The 20,410-nt window shown below is 38.8% G+C and overlaps 1 protein-coding gene across 7 annotated transcripts in view; it reads right to left on the reverse strand.

Moving 5' to 3' along the window:
* UBR2 (ubiquitin protein ligase E3 component n-recognin 2) overlaps positions 1–20,410 on the reverse strand; it is a 155,177-nt gene that overhangs the window by 43,499 nt on the left and 91,268 nt on the right. For 4 of the 7 annotated variants that reach the window (XR_008298606.1, XM_015071257.3, XM_015071258.3 and 1 more), the window contains 16 exons: positions 19,288–19,397; positions 19,096–19,176; positions 18,591–18,769; positions 17,404–17,603; positions 15,299–15,392; positions 14,474–14,635; positions 12,913–13,016; positions 11,690–11,768; positions 8,562–8,710; positions 8,134–8,189; positions 5,933–6,029; positions 5,612–5,679; positions 4,235–4,370; positions 3,638–3,728; positions 1,460–1,590; positions 304–412 (listed from right to left, as the gene is read on the reverse strand). Coding sequence is in view for 6 of the 7 variants with exons in the window: in XM_015071257.3 (XP_014926743.1) it covers positions 304–412; positions 1,460–1,590; positions 3,638–3,728; positions 4,235–4,370; positions 5,612–5,679; positions 5,933–6,029; positions 8,134–8,189; positions 8,562–8,710; positions 11,690–11,768; positions 12,913–13,016; positions 14,474–14,635; positions 15,299–15,392; positions 17,404–17,603; positions 18,591–18,769; positions 19,096–19,176; positions 19,288–19,397 (1,846 nt within the window). In the remaining variant the exon portion in view is untranslated. Of the gene's footprint in view, positions 1–303; positions 413–1,459; positions 1,591–3,637; positions 3,729–4,234; positions 4,371–5,611; positions 5,680–5,932; positions 6,030–8,133; positions 8,190–8,561; positions 8,711–11,689; positions 11,769–12,912; positions 13,017–14,473; positions 14,636–15,298; positions 15,393–17,403; positions 17,604–18,590; positions 18,770–19,095; positions 19,177–19,287; positions 19,398–20,410 lie in introns of those variants that run through there. The other 3 variants (XM_027057738.2, XM_053222786.1, XM_027057741.2) reach the window with 3 other exon arrangements.

A 20,410-nucleotide genomic window follows, 5' to 3' on the forward strand; every position in this document is an offset into this window, starting at 1 on the left:
TTCCAAAAATCTACACGACAGAATCCTTAACAAGTAAGTTAATATAAGGAAATAAACATTTCTACCACTACTCTCCTTCTAAACAAATCTGCTTATGCTGTTCACTAGCTTGGCAAAAACCTAACCACAAAGGTAAATTGTTAACTAAGAAGGCCTAATCATTATAGAATCATTATAGAATAAATCACACAGACTGATCGATCACACAGGCTCACTATCTGAGAATTTTGTGATATGTGATAAATCTAAGTTTGTTTCCTTAGAACTATTCAATCTAATGGAAGAAGAGTGTGTAATTATTACCTTTCAATCAGTAATTTTGTTATCTCATTGTTTTCTTGAAAAAGGCAAATGAGGTTGTTTGGCAGGGAAAGGTAGTTACACAAATGTTCAAAATGGCTTGTTCCAGAAACTGCAAATGGAGAAGAAGAAAAGAGTGATGCATATAACAACTAAGAGTAGATCCTGTAGGAGAGTAAACAAGAGCAGAGCTTAAAGAAAAAAAAAAAAAAAAAAAAAAGGGCACAATGAAAGAGTTTGAATTTACTAGATACATAACTGGTAGAAGTTCACAAGAGGGCACGTGGAAGGGGTCCACAGGAAATGACACAGCTGAGAGTGGAGCCAGACAACTCCCAAGCCAAACTGGTCACCATTTCTTGGTAACTCAGTTTTGCCGTTTGCAAAATGGTGACCAGCACGATCTACCTCACTGGGGTTATGTGTGAGCATTAAGTGACAGTCACAATACACGGGTGCTCTGGAAAAGTAGAAAGCGGTGCAGAAACAGGAGATGATTTTATCATGAGAGATGGATTTAAGCACTGTCTTTAATCATCGCTGCAAATGATTAGGAAGTCTAGACTATTCAGTGGACGAAGCTGCTGGTCAATGGACTTTGAGAGGGCAGCCTTACGTGCGGCTCCCCAGGCCCTGCGCCAGGCATATGAGGTACAAAGACCATAAACTTCAAGTCTGCCTTTGTACTACACTTTTGTGAAATGGATCAAAACAGAACATAGGAATCAACTGAAAATAGCAAAAGAATTCCTACATTAAAATCACATATGCGTAATTAGGGTTATTCTGAACATTAATGCCACACATTTCAAGTCAAGAAATGTTTGACGTTGTGAGTTTTCCTCTTTTATTATCTGAAGAACCCAGGTTACAAGTAACATAAAATTGAACATTTTAACATCTGAACGCCAAACGAATGTATTGTACATGTAAATGTACAAAAATAGGACAAAATAATGTACAAAAATAGTACACTTACTGAGATCCAAATAAAATCAGACCTATACATAAATATGCATTTTTATTCTATAATGGTGCACATCACCACAGTCAATTAGCTACGTTCTAAGTTTTCATTTTGATAAGGCACCTTAATTATAAACTGCTGGAGTGAAAGACTACATACCTTTCTCACACTTTGAAAGAAAGTAGAAATTACCTTGAATTTCAGGTGGGGAAGGAACTCCATTTAAGTAATGAAAAAACAAAGCAGAACACTTCAGGAATGGCATGATTCCATTTCTGACATTCCTCCACAGATGCCAGCCAGACGGTGTTTCTCTCAAGGCACTAAAAAGAGAAAAATAATTGGGAAACCTAATGAGAAAAGGTCATTCTAGTTTTGGAACCGTATGAGAACAGGGACAACTGCTATTTGGCATCAGTGGAACAGAGGCTTAGAAAAGTGGGCAGCCCCATTACAGGATGTCTGCTATAAATAATGCTATAGCCTTCAATGCTGTTATTAAAATTTATAAAAGTAAGGGTGCCTGGGTGGCTCAGCTGGTTAAGCGTCCGACTCTTGATGTTCGTGAGATCGAGGACTGCATTGACTCCATGCTGACAGTGAGAACCTGCTTAGGATTCTGTCTCTTTCTCTCTGCCCCTTCCCTGCTTGTGCTCTCTCTCAAAATAAATAAACATTAAAAAATTTTTTATGAAAGTAATATAGCTATATAGACAGAATATCTGTGAAATAAAAAACTATCCACTGTTCTAGAACCTTTTATCAACACTATTATTCTGGCAAACTATTTTCACACTCATTTATGTCTTACATAGCTCTAACTGTAACATATAAAATTTAAAATCAGCTTGTTTTTCAGAACATCATAAACCATAACTGTTTTTAGAACTGTAATATTCTGGAATACATAATCTACAGCAAATTATTCCTCTGCAAGCAAACACTGCAATTGCTTTAAATTCTTTGCTAATATAACAATAGCAGAGTGTACATCTTTATGCCTATAGGTTTTTCTTTTTTTTTTTTTTATGTTTATTTATTATTGAGAGACAGAGAGACACAGAGCGTGAGCAGGGGAGGGGCAGAGAGAGGGGGAGACACAGAATCTGAAGCAGGCTCCAGGCTCTCAGGTGTCAGCACAGAGCCCGACAAGGGGCTTGAACCCACAAACCGTGAGATCATGACCTGAGCTGAAATCGGTCATTTAACCAACTGAGCCACCCAGGCGCCCCGCCTGTAGGTTTTTCTATATGTTGAATTATTAGCATTATTCTCATAATACATTATTAGCATGTATTCTCAGAAATGGGATAACTCAGTCCAAGAATAAACATCAGGGTCCTTGGCATACATTTTTTTTAATGTTTATTTTTCAGAGAGAGAGAGAGAGAGAGCGCGCGCGCGCATATGCAAGCAAGGGAGGGGCAGAGAGAGGGGGACAAAGGATCTGAAGCGGGCTCTGTGCTGACAGTAGTGAGCCCGATGTGGGGCTCAAGCTCACAAACCATGAGATTATGACCTGTTTAATAGACACTGTTAAAAAGCTAAGGAAACTGCTGTAACAAATCACAATGACTCCCAACAATACGTGGATTTCTAATAATTCCCTTGCACTCTGGCCAGTCCTACATATTACTTTAAAAATATCTGGGGTGCCTGGGTGGCTCACTTGGTTAAGCGTCCAACTTCAGCTCAGGTCATGATCTCGCGGTGAGTTCAAGTCCTGCGTCAGGCTCTGTGCTGACAGCTGGGAGCCTGGAGCCTGCTTCAGATTCTGTGTCTCCCTCTCTCTGCACCTCCCCCACTCGCTTCGTCTCTCTCAACAATAAACATTTAAAAAAATAAAATAAAATTCCTAACAAGACAACATATACTTTAGAATAGTACTTTGCCAGATCCTCTGAGCAAAAGAAGGTTCCAAATACATGTGGGAAGCTCTGCATGTTACTCCTTGCTCAGTGACTTCCAATCACGTTAGTATATTAAAATTTCTTGGGGTGCCTGGATGGTTCAGTCGGTTAAGCGTCCGACTTTGGCTCAGGTCACGATCTCATGGTTCGTGGGTTCGAGCCCCGCATTGGGCTCTGTGCTGACAGCCCAGAGCCTGGAGCCTGCTTCAGATTCTGTGCCTCTCTCTCTCTCTCTCTCTCTGCCCCTCCCCGGCTCGCACTCTCTCTCAAAAATAAACATAAAAAAAAAAAAAAAAATTAAAAAAAAAATTTTAGAAGCCCTGGGGATCACTTCCTCATCTTCTCTTTTAAACATGTCGACAGGCAGCAATTTCCCTTTTTTTAACAAATGAATTCCGTTTTCATGCTATCACCTACTCATATGTGGGGAACTGTTATCATGTAAGGATTATGACCTCACCTTCCTGTGCACTGGTGAAGTGTTTTATACAAAGCAAGAACTGCTGATTCTTCTTCACCGGCAGGATTTTCTTGTTCCATGCCATTCTCTTCTGAAACATATGGAAATATCAGTACTCCATATCTGCTTATTAAATGGATGAATGACCGCATTATTTCAGCACTCACATATATTCATGCACTTAACACATACAGGAAAATCCGTGTACGAAATACAAAGAACTTTAACCCCCTCGGGTGTGAGCAGCGTCACTCGCCGTCCTAACGAGGAGCCAGTAGGCTTTAGGAGAGGAAGCCGATGTACTTCAGCGTGCCAGGCAGCAGGCTGTGAGTAAAATCAGCTAAACAATTCTGTGGCACTCAACTATTAGCTAAACTTATGAAATAAAAAGTGAAAACAGTCACATTGCTAGGGGATTTTAATAGGAGAAAGGAATTTGTTTGAAAACTTTCCCCATGAGGGTGAACAGCAAAAAGAAGTAGCCTAATTATAATCTACGCATTATTCTCACCTAGGCACCTCTTCCTCTTCTTTTTTTTGTTTAATCGAGAAAACTCAAGTACTTCCTCCTTCAAGAATCTGACAAAGAGGAGTTACCTGTACACGAGGTAAGTAAGATCTGTACGATGTGTGCCATAGTGACCAGATGGAAAATGTGAAGGTCTCCAGTGCCAAGGCCGATCCCAGAAAAATCCTGACACTGCAATGCGGGGAAAGCGAGCACCAAGCCCACCTAGATACCAGATGCCGATGGTCAGACAGGTCACCTTTCCTTCCACGGCTGAAGACATTTCCAGTTTCTTAACATGATCCCCTTCGGAGCTCAGCCCCCTGCCCCCCCCCCCCCCCCCCCGCCCCTGGCAGAAATCGTTGTTCTTAAAGGGTACACATCTTAGAAATTCCACTGGGACTGGCGAAATGAAATGACATACACACTAATGGGCTCTTCACAAGCACCATCATTTCACAGGCCCAGTGATTCCCTAATACCGACCTTATTAGTAGTAATAAAGGTAACACTTGAAATCTTTCTAGGGAGTAAGTAGTGGAAAAAAACACGGATGTGAGATATACAAAAATCTAGATATGAATCCCAGCTCTTTTTATGAGCTTTTTAGATAACACCTTGAGCCTCAGTTTCCCTGCAGGTAAACTAGAGATAATATATATATGCTTTTAATACCACAGCCGTAGGGATATAAGGGCTAACTGAGAATGGATGTGAAAACGGTCAGGTACAGTAGATGCTAGTTCTCTCGTTAGCCTCCTGCTGCCTAGACGAGTGGTGCTAGTGGTGGTGGTCTTCACAGGACCAATGGAAACAGTAACAATGGCTAACATTTACTAGGGACACCTTGCTCTAGGCTCTTCACATTGCTTCTTCCATTGAGTTCGGACACAATCATATGAGATAGGTACTAACCAACTTAAAGGTTCAGAATCTGATGCCCCAAAAGGTTAAGGGGACAGCACGTGGGGTTGCTATGTGTGGGGGTGCACTCAGTGTCCCATGTAAGGGGACCCAGTTGAGGTGGGGCTGAAAGTGAGCCACCCACTGCTTGGCCAATGGTGTGCCTCGGTACTAGACTGCACCTGCTCAGAAGAAATAGCTCTCCTTAAATCACAAAAAAGGGCTGTCTGTTGCTAAGTAACGTGACCACAGGATTCATCTGCCCCAAAACACTGTATGGGTCAGCAGCAGCCTGACCTTACATTACTAGTGTTACTTCTATTTCTTTATAGGTTAAAAACATAACGAGGTCAAATTACTGACCTCAGTTACAAAGCAAAATAAGAGAGGTCAAGCCTCTCAACTACATTCCTTAACATTTTCTTTTGGAAAGAATTATACTCAGAAGTAGTAAGAATGACAGATGACAACTTGTCCTGTCTGTCTTTACACTACTCACCAAATCTAAGATATAATTATATAGTAAGATAAAGAACTTCAAACACAAGTCACAAGATACCCACCAACAAATGAAACATGTCGATATCTAATATGCATGGAAGGTCTCCATGGCTGTCATCTGGCACCAATGCTAAATGGTTAAAGAAAAATACATCAGCACACCTCATATGCCAACATAAGCATTACATTATTTTAAAAATGCATATACCCTAGTTTATATTCATCTCTTTATAAGATATATATGAACTTATAAGCTAGAACTTGTACATAAGGCAAACAGTATTACCAAAATATTTTTCATAATGGAGAAAGTTGCACCACCAAAAATGAAATCACAGATGAGAAATTACTGTAACATATATGGTACACATGTTAATACTCACATGCAAAAAGTTTACAAAAGTGTCTCTGAACCACTGAAAGTGATGCCACTGTCCAATGTGCTGCAGCAAACCTTGTTAGTGACCTAAGACAGTCATCCTGAAATAAAGAGATAGATGCAATTAACAAAGAAGCCAGCATATGAAGGACGTTTGATCCCTTGAACAATGTGGGGATTGGGGGAGTTGAACCACACTCCCCCCATAGTTGAAAACCTGCATATAACTTGTCACTGTCCCAAAACTTAACAACTAACAGCCTACTGTTGACTAGAAGCCTTACTGATAACATAAACAGTTGATTAACACATTTCTGTATGTGTTATATACACATTTTGTATGTGTATATATGTATACGTACTGATAACATAAACAGTTGATTAACACATTTCTGTATATGTTATATACACATTTTGTATGTGTTTATACATATACATATATATATATACACTGTATATGTATGTGTATACGTATGTATGTATGTTAAAAAACCATATATAAGTGAACCTGTTCAGTTCAAACCCATGTTGTCAAGGGTCAACTATAATTCTCTCCTTTCAGGAACCCTAGTTCAAAGCACAGCTAGTCAAAGCAAAGCTGGATTCACATGAGATCTCTCTAGGATCGTTCTAGCTGGTATGGCACAGAATCTGTGACATCCGTAATGACCTGTCTCTAACATGGAATGAATGGAATGGGGAATATCTAATTGTATGCAGAATAAACCAAAGCTACCTCCTTACAACCAAGCTGCTGGTTCTCTATGGAAAAGGATACATGCATCAAAACAAATAGTAAACAACAAAGACTCTCAAGAATGTGATGCAGTATTTCTTTATATTTATTCTAAAGAGATGCTGTAAAATGTGGGAAATCCTCTAAATACTGGGAAAACTATGGGCAAGAAGATGGATGTAACAAATCAAGGTGTCTGCAACCATCAAAAACTGTTAGGGGGACTAGGCAGCAGCAATGAGAAAATTCTTGATGTGAAGTACAGAATATAGCTGGAACAAAATTAATCAAGTTTAGACACACTAATGAAAAAGACAAGTGGTGTGTTGATAGTTTTTTTCCTGCTTCATTCTCTATTTTCCAATTTTTTTGTAACGTTGTTTGGTTCAACAGGTATTGAGGACCTGTTATGCATTAGTCTTGGTTTTGAGGATCTTAAAATGAAAACTCACCCCACTCCTCCTGCACTCAAGGAGCTACAGCCCTGGCTGGAGGGGGAGGAATGTGTGTGTGTGGGGGGGGACTAGAGAGGAAGGGGAAGGAAAGGGGGAAGAGACAACTGAAGGAGGCAGTACCACAGAAGAGGGATATCCCACTCACAGAGCATGGCTCTGAGGTTTCCCAAGGAAGCCAAAGCTTGAAGAGCCATCATAAAGAGGAGGAGTCTGCTGAGGGCACTGTAGCAGAGGTGAAGACTCTCCAGAATCTCTCCAGAGACTCTAATTTAACTGACCCATGTAGAGCCTAGGCATTTTTTAATCTCCCCAGGTGGACTACATGAATAAATTGATATGATTTTGCTCTTAAGGGCAGTTTTATGATTTTAAACTTGAATAACCGGCAGTGATACTAACTACACAGTAAAAATTAGCAAGCTTTGCATATTCCTTCCTCACTTTTCTCAGCATTAACTATACTGTTTTGACATTAATCTGTACTTATTTACATGTTGCTCATAAAAGGCAGTCAAGTGTGGTAGAGGTTGTGTTCTGTTTTATAGCAGAAAAAATTTACAGCATTAAAAATTCAAGAACTAGAATGGTTTTTAGTTTTTTCCCACTTTTCATGTATTTAACTAAGATCTCTGGATGAAAAGAGATCAACTCCGTTTAAAAGAAAATCATAAAGAATTCTCATATCATTATAAAAAAATGGGTTTTAAGAGACTCTTAAAAACTGAGAACAAACTGAGGGTTGATGGGGGGTGGCAGGGAGGGGAGGGTGGGTGATGGGTATTGAGGAGGGCACCTTTTGGGATGAGCACTGGGTGTTGTATGGAAACCAATTTGACAATAAACTTCATATATTGAAAAAAAAAATAAACGTACTAAAAAAAAATTTTAAAATGAGTTTTACTATGAAAGAAGTGAACCTATCCTTAACCAGTTCAAGTTCTTCAGATTACAGACAAGCAGAACCACTGAATTCCCAATCCACCACTCCGTGCACTGAGTAAACCAACAACTCACCAGTCTGCAAGGCAAAGGACCAAATAATGGTTTATCTTCATCACTTAAAATTCTTTCTGCGGATTAAAAATGGTTAAGATGATAAATCTGATGTTATGCATGTTTGAAAGCACGATATTGTCAGGTTGTGAAATCTTTAAGTCGTTTCACAAGAATTAACTCTGGATGAAAAAGTAAAAATGAAAACACAACCCCTCAACCAACAAGAAGCTATAACCACCACCAAAATGAGTTCTCTGTTGCTGTGCTTAATTTATAAACTATCAGTCTAATGGTTTGTCAGTATACACTGCCTGCTTCGAAATCTTTATGCCGTTTCTTCATGCTGTTGCCACTTTAAACACCTCATTTAAATACAGGCTCTTAAACATAATGCACCTTAGCATACACTTGTGACTTACAGCAAGACACAACTATAAATCTCTTACCTATGCTTTGGATGGTGTATGCACAACTACCCCAACACATTATGGGCACACGGGGATCCTCCTCATTGGGATGAACCTTCAGTCCCACCTTGTAAGTAGCAGTTCCAAATGTTGTTAGCATTTCTTTTATGCTCTCAGAATAGGGGTTCCTGCAGTGAACATGTATATAATTAGCTCAAAATAATGTGCTCACGTTAATTAAATGGTTTAGTTTCTTTTTATTTTTTTTAATGTTTATTTATTTTTGAGAGACACAGAGAGAGAGAGAGAGAGACAGGGTGCTAGCAGGGGGAGGGGCAGAGAGAGAGGGAGACACAGAATCTGAAGTAGGCTCCAGGCTCTGAGCTATCAGCATGTTAAAAGCATGACACAGGGCTCGAACCCACGAACCATGAGATCATGACCTGAGACAGATGCTTAACTGACTGAGCCACCCAGACACCCCTCAAATGGTTTAGTTTCTTAACAGCCATTTGCTATGTTGGAATTGAACCACTTAAACTATTTAGAAATAGTGTGTGCAAAGCAGGAATTAAAGACATGCAAACTATCCCTGTGTGAGAGGAGTTATACTTTATTGTGGTTGGCAGGGGTGAGGCCCAGGGCTGAAAACAAGGTATTAGGTGAAAGTCTACATACTGAATCTTAAAAAAGGACCCTTGACCTCTTTCTCCATCATAAGCACATTGGCAATGCATACCCACTGCCATAGATTTTAGTTTCTCCAGTGAAGAATCCTCAGGGGGAAGCCGTTTTACACATTGGCATTTGGGGATCCCACACAAAAGACTGGTGGGGGCCTGATCATTTCACTGTGAAGTTTACAGGTCAGCAAATTTCAACCTGCCCACCAGGTATCCAATGAGCTTTTCAGTGACTTATTCTTGAATAGTCACCCGAGGACCAGTAAACATTTAAGGAAAGAATCAAAGACCAAAGAGATAAACCAAAACAAACCAGTAGAAAAAAAAGAATGCACAGATAACAAAGACAGTATAGAAACCAGCAAACTTGCAAGATAAATTTCTTAGAGGATCAGTCCAAGAGGGCCAACAGAGAGCTAACAGCAGGACTATCTCAAAGAACAGAAAAATCAAAAGGAGAAAATTGTCTAAGAAATATAGAACAATTCTCGTAACTGAAGGATATGTATCTTCAGAGTTTACTGAAAATGAAGCAAAATGAGTGAAAAAAGATTCATATACCAAGGAACATCACAGAAAAATTTTAGAGCACTGGGAATTAAAGGGAAGATCCCAACAGTTTCCATAAGTAATAGTTACAAAGGAACAGGAATCAGAATAATGTTAATTTCTCGACAGATGGCTAGAATTTAGAAAATAATGCCTTCAAAATCTAGATGAAAAATTACTTCTAACCTACAATTCTATGCCCTAGCCATAAACTAAGCATCTGGATAAGTAAATGTATTTTCAGACATGAAAATTTAATACCCAGGGACCCTTTCTTAGGAATCTGCTGGAGAGTGCACCTATGCAAAACAAGGGAGTAAATTAAGAGGGGCATGGCCAGGGGAAGTCTCAGGGTGACAGCTGTGCCTCGTCCTGATCAGTGCAGGCAGACAGAGGCTGGGGGGGTGGGTAGGCTGGGGGGAGGAAGTTCTAGGATAGAAGATCATCTGATGCACCTGAGCAGTTACAAAAGCTACTGCTAGACATTTGACAGATCTATTACACTATGGGTGGGGGGCAGGGGTGGGAAGTAATACACCCATAGAAAACTAAGTACATGAAAAAAATAAGGTGATCATTAACCACCAGAAAGAGACAATTATATAAAAGGAAATAAAATAACAACACGTATCTTCTACCAGTAGAAATAATTATAATGTAAAACTGCCAACTGATTTAACTAAAAATTATGAAATAACTCTACTTGGACACCGGTGAAGAGCAGTAGACAGGGCAGAGGTAAGAGATGAATTCTAAATTGCCAGGCAACAGAAAGAAAACTGCTTAAAAATGATCAATCAAGAGTCAGTCAACTACGCATTTTAACTAGATATATGGAAGTAAATGGTGGAAGAAACAAACAAATCATAGGACTGGCGATGGGGGTGAGGGTAGGGGAAGTAGGAGGCAAAGAAATAATGTTTTTTCTATTTAAGCTTTTTGGTACTGTTTTTTTTTTCTTCAAGTTTACGTGTCTGTATTATATGTTTATTCAAAGCTAAACTAGTTGTCTTAAGTTTTATTTTTTAAAATTTTTTATATAATTTATTGTCAAATTGGTTTCCATACAACACCCAGCGCTCATCCCAACAGGTGCCCTCCTCAATGCCCATCACCCACTTTCCCCTTCCCCGCCCATCAACCCTCAGAGTTTGTTCTCAGTATTTAAGTCTCTTCTGGTTTGCCTCCCTCCCTCTCGGTAACTTCCCTCCCCCTTCCCCTTCCCCATGATCTTCTGTTAAGTTTCTTAGGATCCACATATGAGTGAAAACATATGGTATCTGTCTTTCTCTGCCTGACTTATTTCACTTAGCATAACACTCTCCAGTTCTACCCACGTTGCTACAAATGGCCAGTTTTCATTCTTTCTCATTGCCAAGTAGTATTCCATTGTGTATATAAACGACATCTTCTTTATCCATTAGTCAGTTAGTGGATATTTAGGCTCTTTCCATAATTTGGCTACTGTTGAAAGTGCTGCTATAAACATTGGGGTGCAAGTAGTGCCCCTATGCATCAACACTCCTGCAGTACTGTTTTTCTTGAGTTACTATGCCAGGGACAGCATCCAGGTGGCTTTACATGTATTATGTCACAACACTTATGAGTGTCACAATATCTTATGAGATAGATATTAGTACTTGTACTTTACAGATGAGGAAACTGAGGTACACAGAAGTCAAGCAATTTGAAAAAAGTCACCTAGCTTGTAAGTAGTGCTGCTGGGAATTGAATCAAGCAGTCTAGCTCTAGAATTTACACTTTACTGGTTTCCATCAATAAATTCGCAATAAATATCATGTAATGCTTAAACCTCAGATTTCAAGATCAATGTCCCATAATATTTTGCTCCCTAGCTTGACAAATCATATTCTAACCACTATATTTTTCACTTCAAGTGGAACAAATTTAAAAGAAATAAAATAATATACTCACTTAGGATGAAAATCAGGCCTAAACCCTTCAGGAAGCTGTAATTCATCTAGATTTTCTGAATTCTTTGAAGAAGCAGTATCTAGACAGAAATAAGCATTTTACATTATTATTCATCAGTCTACAGCATTTCTATAAATGTCACTCATAAATTTTATTCTGAATATAGGTCAAAGAAATTTAAAAAATGACAGGAAAAATTTCCATTAATAAAGACTGGCACGAGATACATTCAGAGCACGAGAAATACTATTGTTAATGAACCAAGGCACCTTCTGTGATCAACTACACTTTTCCTAATATTATAGCCACCAGAACACAGCTAGGGAAGGTAAGGAGAGTATGTTGTTTTGTTTCTATAAAAACCAATGGTATAAATTCTGCTCAGATGGCTTTCGCACAGGTCGTTAAGTGCAGTACATGTTTATGAAACTTGGGAGGTCTTTGGTAATGCCAACAATAAAGTGAGTCAGTCCACCAAGAACCACAGCTGGCTCTGCAATACTCAGTTACATTCCCCACCCCCAGAAGCTCTTCAATAAAATGGGGGAAGAAGTGAAAAGTATTTATGTTGAATGTCTGACTCTTGATGTAAGCTCAGGTCATGAGCCCCTGGGGTCATGGGATTGAGTCCTGCATCGGGATCTGCACTAAGCACGGAGCTTGCTTAAGATTCTCACACACACGCTCTCTCTCTCCCTCTGCCCCTCAATTCTGCTCATGTGCTCTCACACTAAAAAAAAGGGGGGGGGGGAGTAAGTCAAATTTTAAGATGAGAAGTTTCACTTTTAAAATATTCTTAAATAGGGGTGCCTAGCTGGCTCAGCTGGTAGGCCATGAGACTCTTGATCTCAGGGTCATGAGTTCAAGCCCCATGTTGGGCATGGAGTCTACTTAAAATATTCTTTTTTTTTTTTTTTTGTAAGCTATCTCAATGTTTATTTTTGAGAGAGAGAGAGAAAGAGAGAGAGACAGAGCATGAGCGGGGTAGGATCAGAGAGAGAGGGAGACACAGAATCCGAAGAAGGCTCTAGGAACAGAGCCCGACACGGGGCTCAAACTCACAACCTGCGAGATCATGACCTGAGCTGAAGTCGGACGCTTAACCAACTGAGCCACCCAGGTTCCCCCAAAATGAAATATTCTTAAACAGTTTCTTCTGAAACTACATTTTCCAATAATTTCAGACTTTAGGGGAAAAATGAAAGCAAGTTATCAGAACTTACTAGGAGTACTTTCTTCTTTCCTAAGAACCTGTAATGCTTTTATTTGCTGAGATATTGTTCTAATCCACTGAGTCAGTTTTGGTTGGTCTGAAATATTTAACCTGCTAGAAAAGATTATACAGACTGTTTAGTATCCTGTTGCTGTTGCTTAGTTTATGACACAAAAAGATTCTTTAGATGATCATGGACCTAATAATTTAAACACACTTCAAATATATATAAAAAAAAAAAGCTAGGGGGGAATTTGTTGCCTTAAAAAAATAAGAATAGTTACCTGCCAATGGAAATGAAAATGTATTATCTGTCACTATGATGCTAATAACACTATTTGTCAAAAATGTCTTTTTTCACAATACTGGAATTTGCTAATATTTCTTAAACAGCACAATTACAGTACCACCACTAGTATTTACTGAGTGTTTAACATATGACACTTAACAAGCATTTTACAGTATTAGAATTAATCCTCACAATAATCTTATGAAACAGGTTACATTATTTTCCCTACTTTACAGATGAGGAAATTGAGGTTGAGAGCTATGAAACTTGACTAAGGCCACACAGAGGACAGATCTGGCATTCAAACCCAGGTGTATCAGACTCCAAAAAAGCCTGTGTTCTTCATGACTACGTTGTAATTGACCTTCATGGGATGGGTAAAACACAACAAAGGTAATTTTTTTCTTTTTATGTGCATTAATCTAATAACGATTAATTTTTCAGTTCAAAGGCAGATTAGGTCACCATAATATTCTGTTATGATTAAAAAGTAGGAGCTTACACTCAATCTAATAGCATTTTAAGAAGATTTTGTGCTAGCATAAACTAAGACACCATAGTTTGAATTCCTAAAATTGAAAAGAACTTCATTTTGAATTGAATCCACATAGCACAGAAATTAACAGTTGATTAATATTCACAAAACTTGAATCAGTATTTGTGCATGTAAGGTAGACAGCACAATTCTAAACTGGTAAATAAAAACCAGATTTGAATAGCAGATGGTATTGAATTCACATCTGAAATAACAATGCCCAACGCTTCCATTAACTAGAAGAACCCTAGAGATTATGAAATAACAAAAATGTTCCATTTTAAAACATTAGTAGATTTGCATTTATCGGATCAACTCCTCAGGGTGTACTGTCAGCCAAAAGATTGTAAAAAATTATATTTAACTGTTAGAGTAGTCAATAAAGTCAATTTGAGAAGTTCCTCTATTGCCTATCAATTTCCTGGGCATCTCTTGCAAAGTATGAGGAAAATATTTAAAGTAGGCTCTTAGAAACAAAGGAGACAGTTTTCATAAACACACAGGAATTTTATACCTTCTATAATGTACATGGATGACCAAGAAACTACAAAATGTTGGCCCGTTTCTTTCTAAAAACCAAAATCTTATTTCATTGGTCTACCAGAAGAAATGACTAAATAAAAAAGTATCTGGACAACATCATGCAATTACCTAGAGTGATTTTTCCCCCCACCCTGGTTTAATTATCTCATTATCTTCAAAGGAAACTACTGCTTAAATACAAAGGTTTTAGGAGCCCAAACTTACCTGTTAAAAATATTTCTCGGAGGAAGCAGCAGAGGAATAACAGTATTACTCAAACACTCACAAAGGGGACAGAGGAATTCTCCGTTTTCTACATCATAGCTTGTATGTAAGCGTAATCTCTGTTGCCTTCGCTGTTCTTTAGCTTGAACGGAATCAAAATACCTTTACAATTAGAGAACATGAGGTATCAAAAACAACGGTAATTCTTTTCAATGACAGCCACAAGCTTCAACGTTTTAACTAATTTGTTTCCACAATACAAGAATTTACATCTTCAAATTTCTTGGTCCCTGTGCTGTCTTGTCACTTCCCCAGGGCAGGTGGCTACTTGTTAGAGGAAGTACATGATAATTCAATGAGCACAGTGCCAGAATAATCACACTGATTTGCTGGTTTTGCAGAAGCATAGAGTACCAAAGTAGAGCAAATTCAAGGTGATCCCATCTTAGTTCGGGAAGCCACGACAATCTCAGGAAGTAACAAGGCAAGTTACTAACACCTTTAGAATCAAGAGTGCATACCCTGGGAAGACACTACTCATCTAGGGTTTATGCCACCGTAAAAATCTTGTTCTTCATCCAGTTTGGTAGGTCACACAGATCCCCATATTAAAAGATATAGCTGATATACTATGAAGCTTCTAAGTCACTCCTTTAACACGTATGACAAAGCAACTCAGTTTTGTTATCAGGCAGTGATACAGTTTTTCCTTTACCATCTTTAGTTCTTTCTCCCTTTCTCTAGAATGAAATTTCCTTTATTTAAAAAGTTAATTTCGAGCCTTCGGATAAGCTTCTCTTGACTAATATTAAGAATATAAATTACCTTTGCCAACAATGGGCATGCATAATGTGCCCACAGCTACCAGTGTGTGTTCCGCAAGACAGATCAGGGTGCATGAATAATGGATCATATTTTTCTGCATTACAAAACAAACAAACAAAAAACAAAACAAAACAAAACAAACCAAGCATTTAATCTTCCTATAACAAATGTACAACTTTAAATTGTGAAATCCTTGATATGGGGTCGCATACTTGAAATGGAATGCTAGTTTATTCCTTTGAGATACTAGTAATTTATGCAAGACCCTGGATTATTGAGAAAGCAAGACTCTAATTTTCATCATCCTGAGCAAATTAAACATCCCTGAATTGTTAACTGAAACTGGAGTTCTGTATTATGTACATCCAATCTTCTGAATATTCCACGCTTTCAGGGCACTGAGAGACTCCCATTCCCTCCAAAAGCCCTGAGCTGGTAAGAGGAATATTCTTCACTGGGCTGCCTTTAATACTTTAGGACACCTGGGTCACAGTAAAGGTGTTGTGGCAGCAATGAGGCGCCCCCTAGGGGAGAGTCTGCTTAAATACACTAATGCAAAGGAGAGTCACAAAGGAGAGCCAAAGGGGGAGCAAAATGTCCAGGACAGCAGCCCAGATGGGAAAGAGAGTAATTCAGACAGAGCCTTCCATTCTGGTGCTAATTTTTTATATTCAAAGGAGATGAAAACATGAATATAAACATAAGATGGGTGCCTGGCTGCTTTTGGAATTTTTGGAATTCTCTATGTAAATTAGTAATCTTAGAAATTCCACAACATTCTACAAACAATTACTCAAGTTTCAGTTTGGCTTATATACCAGAACAGTGCAAATGTCACAGCATAACTACAATCTTTTCCGATATAAATTGTGAAAGCATTTGGAAAACCTGCTTATAGACAGCCCAAGTTTTTTCTTCACAAAATAACTAATTAAATAAAATTGATAATTTTATCTTTGGCCTAGAATGAAATTTATAAACCGCTTAGTTGAAATGATCATTTTTTTAAGATGAAGCAGATCAGTCTTTCTCAACTAGGTGCTTGAGATCCACACTGTGAAGACTTTCCTTATGGAGAAAAGGCTATCCTATAAGTGGGCTTTCAATTCTACAATGTAAAAGGCACTTGCTAAATAAGTGTTTTGCAAATTCCTAAGACACAGCTCCAACTCTCAAGAAGTTTACTGGAAGTCTTGAGGCATATGCACATAGAAACAAATCTAAGAGTATTGATATCAAAGTGTCTGTGATGGAAACAATAATGTGCAGCTTAGACGCCCCTGGAGGAATGAATGGCCTACTCCTTCCTCACCAGTTGGAAGAGGGCTTAATTGTTATTCCTCTTTAAGGGACAACTGCTTCACTCAAAGTCACACCTCTTTCCAGAGATGGTCCACAACCAGTCACTGATCAGTGTTGGGGTTTAAAGACCAGTCCCCCTCGCTCCAACTCAGGACACCTCCAAAGGGCCATCCAGCTCCAGAGTTCCCATAGGGTAGGAAGAGGCCTTTGGGGGACTGCATTGAAGCTCACCTTCTCCCTTTGCCCAAACCTGCTTCCCTCCTCTCCATCCAGAGATGTTGATTCCAAGGCTCTTCCAAGTAAATGTCTTGCACGGTAATCTCTACTTCAAGAATCTGTTTTCTGGGGAACGCTATCCGTGATATTATCACTACTTCACATCAGAATCTGGCTCAAGGACTGCTTCTCACATACGTAACTCACACAACCATTCCTGAGGGTTCCATTTTGGATCGATCCATGAGACAAAATTATTATTATTTCAGGGTGCCAACTAATTACTAGGACTTTACAAGTGTGCTAAAGAATGGGAAAGACTGTGAAGTACCAAGTATGTTAATGTTCTATCACAAAGAAAAGCTTTTTTTTGAATCTCTGTTATTTACCAGCTATGTAATTCAGGACTGATAGTTAACCTTCTGGAGTGTTTCCACATCTGTCAACTGGAAAATTTCTGCCTACGGTAAAGCTATCTAAGACACCACCAACACTACAGAGTTATTATTAGATTAATAAAATTTCTGTGCCACACCTGAGTGGCAGTCATTAAGGGGGAGGAGAGGATCTAGCTTTGAATGACTTACCTGGATCCTGAATGAATTTACTCCTGTTTTTTGATAATACAGTTGATCTTTGAACAAATGCTGCCAGGACCATTGCCTTGCTTTCCACCTTCACCTCTTGCTCCTCTTGACACAATATACAGGTAACAAACTGTCTCTGTTCAGGGACCTGAGTTTGTGCTGGGCCCAATGCTGTAAGTGTCATATCTGAAACCATAGGGCTGCAATAAAAAGTGTACGAGTTTCATCAATGAGCCTAAGAAGTTTCCATTTAATCATAAAACAGTGGACTCCAGATAGGTACATATTCCACACACGTGGTTTTGACGATCTGAGCGGCAGAAGTCTTTCACATAGATCAAACCATCTCCTGTAATCCTCACAGCAATCCAATATGCAACACAGAAGCCAGACACTCACTTAACTGACCCTAGTGCACTCATTCTTTTATGACTGTCAAGGGTGTTCTGTGTGACCCATCATCCTGAGCAGAAACATGGTATCTATAGTCAGATATATATGTATAAACATATATCAATAAATTCAAATTCTAAGAGTAATTCCTATAATTGGAAGCTGTAAAATTTACCTACCAACCCTTCTAAAGTACTTCAGGGTTAAAAGTGTATTTCTTAAAAAAAAAAAAATATATATATATATATATATATATATATATATATACATATATATATATAAATATAATATTTATTAAAAAAATTTTTTTTAATGTTTATTTATTTTTGAGACAGAGAGAGACACAGCATGAGCAAGGAAGGGGCAGAGAGAGGGAGACACAGAATGTGAAGCAGGCTCCAGGCTCTGAGCTGTCAGCACAGAGCCCGACGCGGGGCTCGAACTCACGAACTGTGAGATCATGACCTGAGCCGAAGTCGGACGCTCAACCAACTGAGCCACCCAGGCGCCCCTATTTTATGTTTATTTTTGAGAGAGTGTACAAGCGGGAGAGGGGCAGAGAGAGAGGGAGACACAGAATCCAAAGCAGGCTCCAGGCTCTGAGCTGTCAGCACAGAGCCTGAGCAGGGCCCGAACCCACGAACCACGAGATCATGACCTGAGCTGAAGTCAGACGCTTAACCAACTGAGCCACCCAGGCGCCTCAAAAATATACTTCTAAGGAAGAAAAGCAACATCTTTTCTAGTTGAGAAACCAATGGTCAAGAGATTAAAAAATGTTGATTATTTTTTACCTATTATCAAGAACAGCAGAGGCAGAGGCATCCAGTTCTAAAGTCTGCTGAAAGAGTTCTTTGTTCTCATCAATAAAGTGCCGTTGCATCTCAGACATCTGGGCCATGATCTTTTCTCTGCGGAGCCTGGCAATCTCGGCTTTTCTCTTCCTCTCAGCTTTGTCTTTGTCTCTTGAACTCTGAAATTATGCTTCATTTAATTAGACCATTAGATGCTAAATGCACATTTTTACCCCAAGGGAGAACTATCTTTATTGTAAATACTGGTTAAAAACTATTTTATAATCTCATTTATCTAAACAAGAGAAAAGATTTTTTTAACCTGTTAAAAAAAAGGCAGAGCAAAAAAAATTGCTACAATAAATAAAGATAAACAAATAGTGGCACGTTTCTTGGAATTCACATTTTTTGTGAATATCAACTACCAACTTATTGCAGACAAGTTAAATTACTTATAGTGAACTTGCTACCATGCTGCAGTAGGACCACATGCTGCCTCTTATACCTCCTCCATTATGGTTCCTTCAGTCTCTGCCACGGGACTGGTGGACGAACTCTCTCTCATCTTCTTAATAGCATTAAAAGTCTATGACAAAAAGGATCAGTTATTTGGAAGCTATGAAATATTATCAAAATTTAAAGATAACAAACACTGAATGTTTCATGCAAAAAAGCAGAGCGATGCAGGAAATTTTACCTTTAATATCCACCTAATCATGTCTTTGTGGACGTCTAGGTAGGGAGCGTTCTGTAGTGTTTCCAGCATAGCCAGTATGCTAGGAGAGTTGTTTGGGGCTTCACCAGGTTCTAAGGCAGAAAAAATAAAACTCACGATAACAACAGCTACCACTTCACAGTGCTTATTACTGTGCATGAGAAGATAAATAAAGTTGCTTATAACATCATCTGCCCATCATTTAATTACAGCTCTGCTTTTTAGAGATTTTCAATATTTCTTAAGAATGTAATATATCTGTACTTTTCAAACAAATTGTTAACTAGAATGCTTTCATCATTCAAAACGGACATCTTACACCAAATGATTATTTTAACATAGCTTTTAGCAAGATTAAATAAAAACCCAGCTGAAAGGACTACCTCAGATTTTACAAAGTCTAAGAAAAGAGCTGGATTACAGGTGTGTGTGTGTAAAAATATATCAACGTGTTTTGGTCTTTTAATAAAACCTAGATTCAAAATAAAATCCATTTCTCTCTCTGTAAGTTATTTTTTATTTGAGGGAAAGACATACATGTCAAATCCATAATCTCAAGAGTATACTTAATCTAATGTTAGCTGATTTAGTTTTATAGTCAGAAATGTCCAGTTCTTGATTTTCTTTAAGTGCTGCCATTTAGGCAAAATATTCCTAGGAGGGGAAGAGACTAAACTATGCACTCTTTAATATTCTTTCAGATCTAAAGTTCTGTGGCTATAGTTTAGGGATTTGACTCTAAACAGTGTGTTTTTTTTTTTTTAATTTTTTTTTTTAACGTATATTATTTTTGAGACAGAGAGAGACAGAGCATGAACAGGGGAGGGTCAGAGAGCGAGGGAGACACAGAATCTGAAACAGGCTCCAGGCTCTGAGCCGTCAGCACAAAGCCCGACGTGGGGCTCGAACTCACGGACTGTGAGATCATGACCTGAGCTGAAGTCGGACACTTAACCGACTGAGCCACCCAGGCGCCCCTAAACAGTGTGGTTTTTTTTTTTTTCCAACGTTTTTATTTATTTTTGGGACAGAGAGAGACAGAGCATGAACGGGGGAGGGTCAGAGAGCGAGGGAGACACAGAATCTGAAACAGGCTCCAGGCTCT

Source organism: Acinonyx jubatus, chromosome B2 (genome assembly GCF_027475565.1).
Source record: "Acinonyx jubatus isolate Ajub_Pintada_27869175 chromosome B2, VMU_Ajub_asm_v1.0, whole genome shotgun sequence".
NCBI lineage: Eukaryota > Metazoa > Chordata > Mammalia > Carnivora > Felidae > Acinonyx > Acinonyx jubatus.